The sequence below is a fragment of the Protopterus annectens genome, chromosome 8.part0 (genome assembly GCF_019279795.1).
Source record: "Protopterus annectens isolate FY-2018-M chromosome 8.part0, PAN1.0, whole genome shotgun sequence".
NCBI classification, from domain to species: Eukaryota; Metazoa; Chordata; order Ceratodontiformes; family Protopteridae; genus Protopterus; species Protopterus annectens.
Window position 1 is genome coordinate 1,218,003,191 of NC_056741.1, and position 14,167 is coordinate 1,218,017,357.

General features: G+C 47.8%; 1 protein-coding gene across 1 annotated transcript in view; it reads right to left on the reverse strand.

Moving 5' to 3' along the window:
- ADAR (adenosine deaminase RNA specific) overlaps positions 1-14,167 on the reverse strand; it is a gene marked incomplete in the record, with an annotated part of 1,768,745 nt that overhangs the window by 80,226 nt on the left and 1,674,352 nt on the right. The window contains 1 exon segment of the mRNA XM_044079403.1: positions 13,276-13,300. Coding sequence (XP_043935338.1) covers positions 13,276-13,300 — 25 coding nt within the window.

Sequence of the window (14,167 nt, forward strand, 5' to 3'; positions counted from 1 at the left end):
TGAGTAAAATCCTTGTCCCTGTTCTTGCTGTGGAACTTTCTGAATAGCTCCCATGTCCATAAGAGCAGCAATCTGTTTTTGTGCCTCTGCCCATTGGTTTTGTGGCAGGTCTGGCATACTTTTGGTTTTGGAAGCGTGTGGAAGCGGAACCTGTAACCCTGAGAAACAATATTCAGCACCCATTGGTCCTGGGTGATCATGTGCTAATTTTTTGAGAAAAGTGCTAGCTTGCCCCCTAGGGGTGCTGTCAAAAGGTAAGTGCTTGGCATTTGTAGAGGGAAGTCATTGGAACTGTTTCCTATTAGGTTGTGATTTGTCCTCCCCTCCTTTGGGGGCTGAAGCCCCCCATTGTTTAGGTCTGTAGGAGCCTTGGGGCTGAGATCTGCCTCTTGGGTGTCTGTATCTGCCTCTTTGTGGCCTGTCTGACACTGGAAAGGACCAATTTTTTTTAAGGCCAGTTTCTGCTAAATCTAGGTGGTTGAACCTGTAAGAAATCTTTCACTGTCTGCATTGACTTTGCTTTATCCTCCATTTTCTTTAACACCTTTTCTACCTTAACACCAAACAAAGTATCATGCTGTAGTGGAGCATCCAATAATTTTACTTTAACATGGTCATTCTTTCAGCCAAGCATGCCTTCGAATAACAAAGCCTGTAACTGCGGCTCTACAAGAAGCCTCTAATGAATCAAAACCACATTGCAGAGTATGCTTTCCCACTTGTTCAACTGCATGCAATAAATCCTGCATTTCCTTACTGACAGGACTTTCTGTATTTGAAATCATTTTCTGTTTTAACAATGACATGAGGTACTGTTGATATTTAAGCTTGTGAAACTGGCAGTTTAAAGCTCTTCCAGCTAAAGTAGCAGAAGTGCAAACTTTTTTCACCCATCTGTCCAGATCTCTGGAATCCCTATCCGAGAGGACAGGATTTTTAGCAGTGGAAGCCTTAACCCCTTTAAGACCCTGAGAAATTGTTTCTGGGTCTGCAGCGGGGTTTTTGTAAAGAAATTTATGAGAGTCAGGGACCCTGTAATACCTGTCTGGCTTGACTGGTGCAGGGGGTAAAGAATCAGGAGACAGACTGGATTCAGAAAAAACATCAACAATATCAAGCACAGGAGGGATAGCCAGGGGCCTATGCTGAGGCAATAAAAGGAAGTCTGAGCCTTTTCTTGGATTCTGAATAATCCTGGCTCTCCCAATGGAAATGCTCCCTCATGGTGTGCAGGGTTTCCCCAAAAGAATAATCCTCAGGCGGAGAGGCTGAAGGTATGGACTCTTCTGCATCAGAGTCCTCATAGGGAGGGAGAGAATATCCCTGATCAGAAGAGGAATCAGAGGAAATGGAAACCTGGTCAGCGGAATCATAGTCAGTGTCTTGCCTAGGCCTTTTGTCAGGAGGGGGATGGCAACCCCTGATTAAAGTAATTGGGTCTTCGGCCATTTTAAGCATCTGTTTCGTTGGCATGGATGACTGTTCTGGAGAATGCTGCACTTGTTTCCTTGTCTTTAATGGTGTTTTTGACTTTGCCTTTGCTGCTGTAGTGGGCTTAATTGTACGCTGTGAAGGTCTGAAAACACCCTCAGAAGCCGATGCCTGCTCAGCGGCTCCATCTGACGGTATAGTTTCCGTAGGCCGAATACCTCAAGTTTCCACAGGCCTCTGTGTCTCCATGTGGCTGTCGGTTACGGCCTGTGGCTCTGAGGTAGCGGGTGTCAAGGGCTGCGAAAACGCCTCACTGAGAACCGGCGACTGGCCTAGAAGAGGATTCGTCGTCGGTTTTGGACCTCGGATGCCTGTCCTTTTCTTTGTCTTTGCGTTTTTTATAAATTCCGGTCGTCGGTTGTTCCGACGGCATTATGTAATTAATCCTTCGGCCAAAATAATGTAAAGCAAAATCAAACCGATGTTTAATAGTGCGTTTATTGAATCTAGCACAAAACTGACAACTAGTAAAGTCGTGGTCAGGGCCTAAGCAAGGAATACAGTAAGAGTGAAAGTCCTTATGAGGTATTTGCTTCCCACAAGAAATATAATTATTAACTTTTACTGACATGGGTCTGGAACAAGAAAAAAAGTTTCCCCAACTGGGTACCTCGCTTTATTGAAGAGTTCGGTTCTGAAACTCAATTTTGAAAATCTCAGGAGTCGGCCGATCGGCACTTGCGAACTGCTTTTGCTTCAGGCACCGCGCGGCAAGAAAGACTGAAGAAAATGGCGCCTGTTGCAACTTTTATACCCCTGGCGCACTGACGTCAGGGAAGAGGAGACAGCACCCGATGCCGGACCAAGACTTTGTAACTCGGGCCGACTGCGGGTTGCCTGCCAGCAGGATAACCCAAGTGTAATGACTAACAGTGAAACACGAACATCCTATCAGCTGTATTCTTTTTGAATGATTCTCAGAAGCCAAGTGTCTGAAGTTACCTGGTGCAACAGAGAGAAGTGAAGACCTAGACTTGGGGACAAATTACTATAGTATCAAGATATGAAGGGGCATAGAGTCAAATCAGCTTTTTTAGATTGTCCTTGGTTTTATGAGGATCATCTCTTCTTTTCTAACCCTCAACGACACTGCTTTCTGAAAATTTTATTTTGTCTATGCCTTGCTGAGACTGTTTAATCTGTTTCCCATAAAAGGATCCTTAAATGAAAGGAAAGTTTTGGCATGTAGGGTTGAAAAAATTGAGTGACCCCCCCCCCCCCCCCCGAATTAGCCTTCCGATTTCTTTAAGAATCTCATCAGATGAGTAGCCAAATACTACTACTTTATCGGGGGTGGGAGTCAGTTTAGAGTTTGAGAGAGTCATTGATTACTTGGTACACAGAAGATACAGATTCAGAGATGTCTTCATTCATGAGCAAGAGAAATCGGCAATTCACTTTTTCATATTATCAAAAGCAAGCAAGCAAACTTGGATATATGAGCCTGACAAATTCACTATTCTGAACACTAAGGAAGAAAAAGAATAAGAAGTTATATACCTACCATAACGTTCCATGTTAGTTTTCTTCTTCTCGCCTTCTTTCTTGCTGGATGGGTTCGGAGCCGATCCTCGGCTCTGACTCGGCAATCTACTAAAGCTCGAGAGCTGTTTACTGGCTCGAGGCCCTCCCTATATCCCACAATTCTAGGCATCAGATCCCCAGATCTCGTTTGGTAGAGCTAACACCATGGAAAGATTCAAGGACACCTGTCCAACAAGGAAAACTATAGTACAAAGACAGAGGAGGACACAATGTACATCAGAGTTGTCCAGAGAAAGAAGGCCCCAAAAGGGGACTTTTCTCGGTCTGTCCAGGCTAGGGGGATGGAGGGTGGGTCGCAAAAAAGAAGGCGAGAAGACGACAACCAACATGGAACGTTATGGTAGGTACATAACTTCTTAATGTTAAATTGTCTATCTCGCCTTCATTCTTGCTGGATGGGACAGCGTCCCTAGCACCTTAGTCCTGGGTGGCTCATCGGAACAGACTCTTGAGCACAGTGGAACCAAACTCAGCTCTATTCTCCTAGAGGCCACATCCAACTTATAATGTGAAATGAATGTATGAGGAGTGGCCCAAGAGGCTGCGGCACAAATAGATTCCATTGGTAGTCTTGCTTGAAAGGCTACCGACGTAGCCAATGCTCTGGTGGAATGACCTTTAGGTTTAGCAGGGAGTTATGTCTGAGTTGATAAATCAAGGAAATAATGGAGGACAATCATCTAGATAAGGTTACTTTGGAAACTGGCCGTCCTTGTTTGCCCTCAGCATAGGATAGGAAAAGTTGGTCTGATTTTCTTATTTGCTTTGTCCTGTCCAAGTAGAAACGTAATTGCCTGTGAACATCCAAGCGGTGCAAATTTTGTTCAGCTTTGTTCGAATAGTTAGGAAAAAATATGGGCAAATCAATAGACTGATTCAGATTTGTTTCAGAGGGTATCTTGGGTAAAAAAAAAAGAAGTTATGTACTCACCATAACGTTCCATCTGAGTAGGTATTTCATTTGTCTGCAACCTGTGGGTATCGGATCCGAGCCGGCAGCTTTCCAAGCTCTAAGATTCGAGCTCCTAGCTCCTCCCCCCACCCATAACCCCCTGCTACCAACCACATTACCTCAGATCATTTTTTTTGCCTCACCAACCTGGTAACACGAAAAATCAACTGCACAGGTGATCAGAAAATCCCGGAAGGTTCGGGGGATGGCAGGGGGGGTCGGTTGCAGACAAATGAAGTACCTACTCAGATGGAACGTTATGGTGAGTACATAACTTCTATCTGAAGTAGTTACTTCATTTGCTCTGCAACCTGTGGGACAGAGTCCCCAGCTATCTTATAAGAACCTGGGTGGTCCTTACGGAAGGATATTCCGAAGCACCACGGAGCCAAAAGAAGCCCTACTTCTCGAAATCACATCTAATTTATAATGAGAAATGAACGTATGAGAAGAGGACCAAGTAGCTGCTGAACATATGTCGTCCACTGGAACCCTAGAGCAAAAGGCTGTCGAGGTGGCTACAGATCTTGCAGAATGAGCACGGATACTAACCGGGGCTTGTTTGCCAGACGATATACACCCCTGAATAATACACTGACTGATCCAATTTGCTACAGTCACTTTGGAAATGGCTTTACCCATTGCTGATTTTGCATACGAGACAAACTGGTCCGACTTACGAAACTCTCTAGTCCTATGCAAGTAGAAACGCAGCTGTCTGTGTATATCCAATTTGTGTAATGTGTATTCTTCCCTTGTTCTGAAATGTTGGAAAAAACACTGGTAGATTTATCGATTGATTTATATTTGCTTCTGAAGCAACCTTAGGCAAGGAAGACGGGTTAGTCCTGAGGGACACTATCTTTGTGAAAGATAAGGTAAGGAGGTTTCATACACAAGGCTTGTAGTTCTGAAACCCTTTTGGCCGAAGTAATAGCCACTAAGAAGGCTGTTTTCCATGAGAAGAACTTCAACAGAATTGAGGCAGCAGGTTCGAAAAGTGGACTCGTCAAGGCTTGCAAGACTAGAGTGAGATCACATGGGGGAACCACAGACTTTAACGGTGGATTTAAAAGGAAGATGCCTCTTAAGAAGGTTTTGCACAACTTTGTAGATGCTAAGGAACCTATGCCATCACCCACATGAAAATAAGAGATGGCCGCCAATTGCACCTTAACCATAGAAGCGCTTGATCCCTGCCGAAAGATCAATGAGAGGAAGTCCAGAATGGTCGGAATAGGGACAGTGAATGGGTCCAAGCCCTTGTCTTTGGCCCAAATGGAAAAACGCTTCCATTTACTGTTGTAAAGTTTTCTAGTAGACGGCTTATGAGCCGCAACCAGAATGGCCTTAATGGGAGATGAGATACCGGGAGTCCTAGCCATTAATGGAACTGGATCAGCCAAGCTGCAAGCTTGAGGTTGACCAGGTTCGGGATTGGGCAACCCGCGGGATGAGAGATCAGTTCTGGATTGGGATCCAGAATCCACGGAGAAGCCACACTTGTGAGACCACAGAAAGGGGAACCAGATCTGCAGAGGCCAGAATGGGGCTATGAGGATAACTCTGCTCCCCAACCGACAGGCTTTCTGAATGAATTTCATCATGAGTGGAAGGGGGGGGATAAGCATAAAGGAGCCCGGGAGGCCAAGCATAGACTAGAGCGTCTCTGGGGGTTTTCCCTCTTGGGGGAATTATTGCGAAGTACTCGCTGCATTTTGTGTTTAAAGGAGAAGCAAAAAGATCACAGCGAGGCTGACCCCATTTGTGGAAGATCTGCTTCGCAACAGATGGATTCAGAGACCACTAAATGCGGGAGAAGCACCCGACTTAGCTTGTCCGCTAATATGTTGGATCGTCCTGGGATGTGCATTGCTACCAGAAAACGGTTGGTGGAGATCGCTCATTCCCAAACTCTCATGGCCTCTCGACACAGGGGATAGGATCTGGTTCCTCCCTGTTTGCTTATATACCAGACTACAGACAGGTTTGTCTGTCTGGATCGCAATAGTCCCCAGGGGAAGAAGGTCGCGGAGAGCCTGCAACGCCAAAAGCACCGTCCTCATCTCTAGGACATTAATATGCAATGCGGTCTCTAGGGAAGTCCACGTGCCTTGAACGGATCTGCCTGAACAATGCCCCCCCCCACCCGAGGCGAGAAGCGTCCGTGGTCAACGTGGCTTCGACCGGGGGGGAATCAGGAAAGGCCTCCCTTCTCTGAGTTCCCGCGCATGTAACCAGCAAAGAAGGGAGTCCCTGCAAACTCTGCTCAGTGGTATCGGCATGTTCAACGGGTGGAACAAGAGGGACCATTGGACTTGAAGGGTCCATTGTAATATTCGCATACGGGCATGGAAGGAAAGACTGATTGCTGCTGCCATAGACCCCAGTGCCCTCAGGACTAACTCCGCTGGAGGAGTAGGACTCTGGAGAAGGGCTGACACCTGATAAGACAAGCTGTTCAGTCTGACTGATGTTAGAGTAGGTCGGGAGATTCGAGTATCCAACCTGGCCCCTATGAATTCCAGGGCGCGAGTGGGGCACAGGCAGGATTTCTGCCGGTTTACTGAAATGCCTAGGTTGTGGGCTAGAGTCAGTGCATAATCTCTCGCCACAGAGAGCTGATGCCTGTTGGTCGTGGTAAGGAGCCAGTCGTCTAAGTACGGAAGACCTGAATGCCCTGAAGTCTCAGGTGGGCTGCAACCACCGCCATGACCTTGGTGAACACTCTGGGGGCTGAGGTGAGGCCGAATGGAAGAACCCTGAATTGATAATGACTGGCTCCGAGCCGGAAGCGGAGAAACCTCCTGGATAGTCTGTCCATCAAGATATGGTAGTACGCATCCTTGAGGCCTATGGAGCACATCCAGTCATTCTCCCGCAGAAGGGGGAGAATAGATTGAAGAGTGACCATCCGGAACTTTTCCTTGGGTATGAACAGGTTCAGAGCGGAAAGGTCTAAGACGGGTCTAAGGTCCCCGGTTTTCTTTGGCACCAAAAAGAACCTCGAGTAATAACCCAATTCGGACTGATCTGGGGGGATGGGCTGGATGGCTCTTTTTCTTAGCAGCTTCAAAATCTCTGAAGCCGCTGCCTCCCTCTGATCGGGTGGGACATCGGGGAGGCATCTGGTTTTGGGGGGGAAGCTTTAGGAAAGGAACGAAATAACCTCTGGAAATGATACGGAGCACCCATCGATCTGTTGTAAGGGACTCCCAGTTTGACAGGTGCTCCGTCAACCACCCCCCGACTGCCTCCAGAGAGCGACAGTCGGGCAAGCCCTCAGGGCTGTTGCGCGGGTCTGTCCGAGAAAGGTTCTCTAGACCCGAAATTACGCGGCCCCCCTTTGCCTCTGGGACGGCGTCCACCTTGTCCTCCTCTGCCTCTACAGGACGAGCGGTCCACAGCTGGATGGGATTGCTGAGACTTGCGGAACCACAGCTTCTTTTGTCCCCTCTGATTCCTGGAGAAGGATCTTTGGGGACGAGAGAAGCGGACTCCGATGGCAGACAGCGTCTTCCCATCCTTTTCGCTTTGGACCAGCGTATTGCGAACGGTCTTGCTGAAAAGAGCAGAACCGTCAAGGGGGCGTTCGCGAAGGACGTCTTGAAGGGATCCGCAAAGACGGAGCCAGGCGTGACATCGTAAGACGACCCCTGCTCCGCTGGCTCTAGCGGCTCCTTCCGAAGCATGAGAGAGGAGCCGCATAGACGTATTAGAGATGGATTTCAGAGTGGCCATTCGTGTCGTAAACACATTCCTGTCTCCGACCGACATGGACTCCGGGGGGGCTGCAGCGTATTCCTTGATCAAGTCTCACTGTAGCCTGATGGTATGTGCCATATAGTTCAGCGCCCTTATGGAAAAGGTCGCTGAAGCAAACATCCACTTCCCAATCCAGTCCAACGCTCGAGATTCTTTATCTGGCGGGTGGACCAAAGAACTCTCCTGAGCGAGTTCTTTCTTGGTGGCCGCCGCCACCAACATGGCATTAACAGGGGTTCCTTTGGCCCATGACTATCTGTGGGGAGACTTAGTATTTTATCGGGACGCCTAGGTATTGGCTCCATGGTGTCGGGCTCCTTCCACGCCCTGGTGGTAAATAAGTCCATCAGGGGGTCGGCTGGAGGGGACACCCAGGAGGTAGATGGGCCTGCCTCAAACGCCTCCAGGAACACGGATTCATCAAGGGAAGGGTTTTGGGTAGACCACCCCCCTCTAATACGCAACATTTCAATGATGTCTCCAAAGGAGACATCTTCAGGGGGTGACCTTGGGGAACCTCTCCCTATCATCTAAGTCCGTGTCGGTGGTAACGGACTCAGGGGAGTCCAGGTGCTTCCTTTTACACCGACGATTCCGAGGAACCTCCTCTGTGGGGCTATCCGAAGAGGGCTCGTCCACGGGTTGTTGTTCCTCCACGGGAACTAGCTGGAGGGCTTGGACAGGCTGTCCCGATGGCTGGATGATGGAAGACAGACCCTCATACAGTGGGGGTATGGGTGGATCCGAAGCCCGAACCGGGGATCTGGAGGATCTCGACAGTACCCTCTCCACTACCTCAAAAGCCGAAGGAGAATCACCCTTGCCAGCCTCTGAGAGCAATCTCCTCGGCTCAGAGGAAGGGATCGGGGTCGGAGCCGATGCAGTCGGCGCAGAGAGAGAGGTGCGCTCCCTCGGATCCGACGCTCAGCCCTCGGCCCAGAGAGCTCGGATCCGACGAGCTCGAGGGTATAGTCGGCGGAGACCAACGTTATCGGCGCCGGCAAATCCCTGGGTCCGAAGGGGCCCGGATCCGATGACTCCGTGATCCGAAAACGAGTCGGAGAAGGAGTGATCGGGGCAAACATGGGGGCCGCACTCCCGCCCAGGGGGGGGGGGGGGGAGAGGCAAGAGCACCCCCCCATCTGCATTTGGGTCTGTAAGAACTGACGCATCATCCGATCCATATCCGCTTCGGAGATGCTTCTGGTTGACCTGGAAGAGGTAAGTAGAGGCAGGCCGGGAGGGCCGCCTCGACAACCTCGAGGGAGACCGATCTTCCTCCTCTGGCTCCGGCGAGAAGCTAGGCGAACAGAGCCGAGAGGAGGAGGATCCGGAGACCCCCGAAGGAGACTTAGCTACTTTAGCTGGCGGAGCAGAGGGGTGAGATTCGGCCCGCCTTTTATGGGATCTATGTCTCTCCTTATCCTTGTGCCTCTTCTCCTTAGCTGAGGAGGCACTAGTTTCCCCAGAGCTCAAACTCGAAGAGGGAGGTTGAGTCTCGGGTTGAGCTAAGGGAACAGAGGCCGCTGAGGCAGCCGGAGTCCGAACGGGAGAGGAAGAAGAAGCTGACTCCTGGGGGAGCTTTCCCGCCAGGATCAGCTTATTTTTCCTATCCTGAAGTGCCCGGGGGTTAAACGCCACACAGATTTGGCAGGCCTCTGAAAGATGGGCTGCCCCCAGGCACAAAACGCACTGAGTGTGGCCATCAGCTGGGGAAAGCTTGTGGCCACACTCAGTACATTTAGAAAAAATGGCCTTAGGCCCTTCCGTCATGTTAGCACTCACACACACACCCAAACGCTAAGGGGGGAGGGGGAGTTACTAAAGAAAACTAATTAACTGTACCAAGGAAAAAACAAACTAGTACTAAAAAGGGGTAGAAAAGGGTTTACTACCACAGACACACGATTTTTAAACTCTAGGATGAGGTTATAATCAGAAACGATCTCACCCAGCCAGGAACTCTTCAAAAGGAAAGCTTCTTCAGTCGCGGCAAAAAACGGTCTGGGGTAATATGGTTGGTAGCAGGGGATTATGGGTGGGGGGGGAGCTAGGAGCTCGGATCTTGGAAAGCTGCCGGCTCGGATCCGAAGTCAGATCCGATACCCACAGGTTGCAGAGCAAATGATCTTGGAAAGCTACCGGCTCGGATCCGAAGTCGGATCCGATACCCACAGATTGCAGAGCAAATGAAGCAACTACTTCAGATCGAAGGATTAGGCCTAAGTGAAACTCTGTCCTTATGAAATACAAGATAAGGACGACGAATACAGAGGGCTTGAAGTTCCGAAACTCTCCTAGCTGACGTGATGGCTACCAAAAATAGTCTCTTCCAGGAGAGCAACTTTAAGGAACAGGGAGCCGCTGGTTCAAAAGGGGGGAGAATCAAGGAAGCCAATATCAAGTTCAAGTCCCACGGAGGCGGGGGATCCCTGACCGGGGACCTAAGTAACAAAGTTCCTTTGAGAAAGGCCTTGCAAAGTTTGTGGGACATGATGCTGGTTTCTGATAGGCTAGCATGGAAATTTGCAATAGCAGCTAATTGGACCCTAATGGTGGCAGAGGAGGAACCAGCTTGAAAGAGCTCTGCTAAAAATCTAAAACATGATAGACAGAGGCTGTAAAAGGGTCAATATTCCTAGCCTCTGCCCAGAAGGAGAAACGTTTCCACTTACTAGCACAAGTCTGCCTAGTGGCAGATTTGTGCGAAGAAAGGATGATTTCACGCACCGGCTGAGAAATTAGCGGAAGCCTGGCTAAAGTTGGAAGTGGAGCAACCAAGCTGTAAGGTTGAGAGACTGAAGGGACTGGTGCAGCCCGCCCGACTGATGGAACAAAAGGTCTGGCACTGGGTCCAGATTCCACGGCTGCTCCAGTAGGTGGTGATGCAGGAATGGGAACCAAACTTGTCGAGGCCAGTAAGGGGCAATGAGGATCATCCTGGATCCCAAAGTGGTTGCCTTCTGAATTAGCTTGGGAATTAGGGGAAAAGCGTACAGAAGATCCCGGGGCCAATCGTGGACTAGAGCGTCTCTGGGGGAGTGGCCAGGAAGGGGGAAGAGAGTGAAGTCGTCGCACTTGCTGTTGAGAGGGGAAGGGGGAAGAGAGTGAAGTAGTCGCACTTGCTGTTGAGAGGGGAAGGGGGAAGAGAGTGAAGAAGTCGTCGCACTTGCTGTTGAGAGGGGTTGCAAAAAGGTCACAGCAAGGTTGACCCCATCTGCGGAAGATTTTGTCTGCTACTAATTGATTGAGAGACCACTCGTGAGGCATGAGAATAGCTCTGCTTAGCCTGTCCGCTATGACGTTGGACCTCCTGGGGATGTGCGTTGCTATCAGAAACCGTTGACAGGAGATCGCTGACTGCCAGAGTCCGAGTGCTTCTCGACATAAGGGATAGGACTTGGTTCCGCCCTGCTTGTTGATGTACCACACTACAGACATATTGTCTGTCTGAATTGCAATAGTCCCAGTTGGTAGAGAGTCCTGAAGAGCTTGCAACGCCAAAAGCACCGCTCTCATCTCCAAGACATTTATGTGCAGATGGTACTCTAGAGGTTGCCAGGTGCTTTGGACAGTCCTGCCCTGAAAATGCCCCCCCCCCCACCTGATCAGGGAGGCATCCGTGGCCACTGTGGCAACAGGAGGAGGAAGAACACACGGTCTGCCCTGGAGTAGACGGGAGACCATCCACCAAGCTAGGTGGTCTTTGCATGACTGAGTGATTATTATCTTGTGAGACACATTGGAAGGTGTTGAAAGGACCATTGAGTAAAAAGCATCCACTGAAGAAGCCGCATGTGAAAGCAAGCCAGAGGAACTAGTATGATTGCTGCTGCCATGAGGCCCAAGGTCTTTAGTACAACTCTGGCTTGAATCCTTTTGCACTGTAGTAAGACTTGCACATGTCGGCGGATTTCTGAAACTCTGTCGAGAGGAAGCCTTGCAGACAGATCTTTTGAATTTAAGATTGCGTCTATAAAGATAATAGACTGAGAAGGCGACAATGCAGACTTTTCGAAATTTATTGATATACCTAGCTTGGTGCAAGTTTGGATGGTATAATCCCTGGCTCGTAGTAGTTGATGCCTGGTGGGAGCAGTGAGGAGCCATCGTTGAGATATGGAAACACCTGAAATCCTCGCCGTCTCAGGTGAGCCGTAACCACTGCCATGCATTTGGTGAACACCCTGGGGGGCTGTGGTGAGACCAAAGGGCAGGGCCCTGAATTGATAGTGACTGGCTCCTAGCCACTGAGAAAAAAAGTGTGCGTGTGTGTGTGTGGGGGGGGGGGGGGGGGGAGAAACTCTCCAACTAAAACGAGTTTCTAAGAGGGAATATTAGGGAGTAAACAGAGAGTAAACTAACCGGGAAGTTATAAATATAAGAAAAGGTTATCGAGAAAAAACTAAAGTTAACTTTTAATATATATATGAAAAAAAGATTAATATGACCTGGAGCCAAGTAAATCGCAACCTCGTAGCTGAAGCGGCAAACGAGATCTGGGGATCTGACGCCTAGCATTGTGGGATATAGGGAGGGCCTCGAGCCAGTAAATAACTCTCGAGCTTTAGTAGATTGCAGAGTCGGAGCCGATCCAGCAAGAATGAAGGCGAGATAGACAACTTAACATTAAACTTTCATCCCAAATTTATCAAATGTTTTCACATCTTTTTCAGAAGGAATAAGGCTAGCTACCAAGATGCTTGACAGAAGATGGATTGCCAATTAAATAACTGCAGGTTCTGATCTAATGTTTGAAAATAGAAATGTGTGTGTCTGAAGAGCATTTTATAAATCTAACTTCTGACAGGCAGGACTGCCAAGCAGACAGTTGGCTGCCAAGAAAACAATCTGATGCTGGGAAGACATCAGGAAAAGCTGCAAGCTGAGGAGAATCCACCTGTAATAAGTCACATCATCTTCACTGTATTCTGGAATTTATTTTTGCTTCCACTGAAAGCTCCTTCATTCTGGCTATAGTATCAGAGAAAAGCGAACTCCTCAGGAGGAAATCTCAAGATAAATCTTCCTCAGAATCTTATTCCTCCTCCTGTGGCATAACAACTTTAGAAACAACCTAAATCTAATTCCAGCTCCTACCTCTCACACACAGAGCCAAAATTCTGAAGGGTGGATGGTCTTTTCTCTTAAAATTCTGGGAAGAGTCAGAATGTAAAGACTGAAAGGCTTGAAATACGCCCATGGCAAAACCCAGCCAATTTTCCCTGTCTATTCCTTCTGAAACAAGAGGAGAAAATACCTAACTTTCTCTTTCCTTTGTTTTCCTGTATTCTCCACCCTTTTTTCATACATACAGCAACACTGTCGCCTACATCATTGGATTTAAAACAGTGAAAAATGACATCCCATGGGCTGTGCAATTTGGATGTTTTAACCATATTTTATTAATGAAACAAGTCAACACCATTAAAAAAAAAACAAAACAAAAAAGAATTATGTTAGAAATGATAAAACTAGAATCTGGCGTATCAGATTACAAGCAGCAACTTAAAATAACTTACTAATTGTGACAACATGAATTACAATCTTACAAACAAACAAAAAAAAAAAAAAAAAACTAATAACCTAACCGCCTTATAAGATCAAAAATTCGCATAGCACCATGGCTTACTAAGGAAACTAAATCAAAAATTAAGCTTAGAGACCAAGCTTGGGAAAAGTGGCGATCCACGAAACTGCCCTTAGATCGTACTAAATTCCAGCAGCTAAGGAATATTACTAAGTCACATATCATCCAAGATAAAAAAAACTATTATTGCCACCTACAGGATAAACATCAGAATAACCCTAAAAAGTTTTGGGCTGGTTTTAATAACCTTCTTCATTCTGGGAAACCCTCTACTCCTACCCCTTCTAAACTTACTGGTAAAGACCCAGATGAAGTAGCCAATACGTTTAACTCATTTTTTACTGAGACCATCCAGTCCCTAGCCGGCAAGTTACCTTCCCTCTCAACTTCCTCTACTAATCCTACCCTCCTCACAGCCATTTCAGCTGGTCAATCTCTACCTGCCTTTTATCTTCAACCAATCTCTACCTCCTATATTTGCTCCCTATTAAAGAAACTTAAACCATCCAGCCTATCTGCCGATCGACTCCCAGCTGAATACCTTCAAATAGCATCAGAGGTTATAGCCTATCCTATCTCCATTCTGATAAATAGAAGTATTACTGAGTCTAAAATCCCCACAATGTGGAAGATATCATATGTCATCCCACTTCACAAGGGCGGTACCTCCATGGAAATATCCAATTTTAGACCTATAGCAATAATGTCCCCGATAGCAAAAATCTTGGAAAGATGTGTTCATAAGCAACTCCTCCACCATCTAACCATAAATAATCTTTTGTCTAACACCCAACATGGCTTTCGTCCACATCACAGTACAACCA